This window comes from Gracilinanus agilis, chromosome 4 (genome assembly GCF_016433145.1).
Source record: "Gracilinanus agilis isolate LMUSP501 chromosome 4, AgileGrace, whole genome shotgun sequence".
Lineage (NCBI taxonomy): Eukaryota > Metazoa > Chordata > Mammalia > Didelphimorphia > Didelphidae > Gracilinanus > Gracilinanus agilis.
Window position 1 is genome coordinate 191,133,712 of NC_058133.1, and position 2,202 is coordinate 191,135,913.

At 37.3% G+C, this 2,202-nt stretch overlaps 1 protein-coding gene across 1 annotated transcript in view; it reads left to right on the forward strand.

The window, feature by feature from the left end:
• Nucleotides 1-1,945: 1,945 nt before the first annotated feature.
• Nucleotides 1,946-2,202, forward strand: part of LOC123244176 (keratin-associated protein 9-1-like) — a 27,138-nt gene continuing 26,881 nt past the window's right edge. Inside the window, exon 1 of the mRNA XM_044672498.1 lies at nt 1,946-2,181. Coding sequence (XP_044528433.1) covers nt 1,946-2,181 — 236 coding nt within the window. The remainder of the gene's footprint in view (nt 2,182-2,202) is intronic.

The window sequence follows — 2,202 nt, forward strand, 5'->3', positions numbered from 1 at the left end:
TGCCTTACTCTTTTCTAATTTTCCTAGCAGATATTGTTGAAAAGTGAGTTCTTATTCCAAAAGCTGGGATCTTTGGGTCTATCAAACATGAGGTTCCTAAGGTCATTTATCACTGTATATTGGGTATCTGATCTAGTCCATTGACCTATCATTCTCTTTCTTAACCAGTATAGATTGTTTTGATGATTGCAGTTTTATAGTACTTTTTGAGATCCGGTACTGCTAGGCTTCCTTCCTTCACATTTTTTTTTCATTAGTTCCCTCGATATTCTTGACCTTTTGTTCTTCCAGATGAATTTTGTTATTATTTTTTCTAGTTCTAGAAAATAATTATTTGGTAGTTTAATTGGTATGGCACTGAATAAATGAATTAACTTAGGTAAAATTGTCATTTTTGTTATATTAGCTTGTCTTACCCATGAGCAATTAATATTTTTCCCATTTGTGTGAAAATTGTTTTGTAATGGTATTTGTATAATTCCTGTGTTTTCCTTGGCAAGTAGATCCCCAGGTATTTTATATTGCTTAGAGACTAATTTTAAATGGAATTTCACTTTCTACCTTTTGCTGCTGGACTTTATTGGTAATATATAGAAATGCTGATGATTTATGTGGATTTATTTTGCATTTGACAATTACTAAAGCGATTAATTATTTCAACTAGGGTTTTTTAGTGTATTCTCTAAGTATGCCATCATATCATCTGCAAAGAGTGATAGTTTTGTTCCCTCATTGCCTACTTTTAATTCCTTCAATTTCATTTCTTTCCTTGTTGCTAAAGCTGTCATTTCTAATAAAATATTAAATAATAGTGGTGATAATGGGCATCCTTGCTTCACCCATGATCTTATTGGGAAGGCTTCTAACTTATCTCCAATGCAGATGATACTTGGTGAAGGTTTTAGGGAGATACTACTTATCATTTTAAGGAATGAACCATTTATTCCTCTGTCACCATCAAATGGAATAAAAGAAGAGTTCCCTCCCAAAGTTTCTGATCTTTCTCCTTCAGTGATCCTATAAAAACCTTGCATTTAAGATCCCTATCTATTAGAGTATATTTTGAGTGATTTTTAGTATTAACTACAGTGGTATATGTATAAATCTCTAGATACAAACATTCTAGTAGAAGATAGTTATGAATACGGTCATAATGCTCACTATATTTTGTGACATCTTAATCCAAGAATCAGATTTTGGTCAATTATCTCTCTTGCTCCAAAAACAAATGACAGAACAATTAGAACCAACTCTGTTTGTCCATTCTTTCTGAACCTCAGCTTTATTTCCTTGGTTGCAGGGCAAAGTCACTTTGTCAACCAGGAAGTTTTCCTAGTCTATGTTTCAATGATAGAATTCTTCCTCAATTAATCTGCCTATTTCCTGACATAGAAGCTGAAAGAAAAATCCAAGAGAACTGTATACATAATTTTCTTTAACAAAAAAAGAACACTGGAGTCCAGAGGAATACCTTCTTCCAGTCTGCGAATGATTCTCATGTTGAAGGTAGGAAGTAGTTTTGTTCTACGTGGTCTAGAATTAGGAACACTGGGAAGATGTGAAAGTGAGGCATTTTTAGACTTGAGAAAAGGAATAACTACCTAAGTACTGGTGTCCAAACAATGATGGAGTGCTTTCAGGGATATAAAAACAAGGGGTAAAAGACAAAGGGTGATTCAGAAATAAAGAAAATATTGGGCAGTCTTCAATGGAAAGGTCATTATTTTTTTCTGTCTGAATTAAAACATTTAAACTAAAAAAAATGCCACTGACTAATGTTATTATCATCTTTTAATGAGGAAAAACAATAAGGAAATAAATAAGACCTAGTAATTGCAACTACTTAGCCCTGGGGTATAAAAAAGGCTCACCGGGCCAGGAGACTTTCATACTCAAGTAACTCACTCACCTGGAAACCAACCCAGAAGCTCAACCTACCAACACCATGGTCAGTTCCTGTTGTGGCTCCACTTGTTGTGGTCCAAGCTGTGGCTCTGGCTGCTGTGGGTCCAGCTGCTGCAGGCCCAGCTGCTGCATAACTAGCTGCTGCCAGCCCTGCTGCCGCCCCAGCTGCTGCCGCCCCAGCTGCTGCCAGCCCTGCTGCCGCCCCACCTGCTGTATTTCTAGCTGCTGCCAGCCCTGCTGCCGCCCCACCTGCTGTATTTCTAGCTGCTGCCAGCCTTGCTGCCGCCCCAGCTGCTG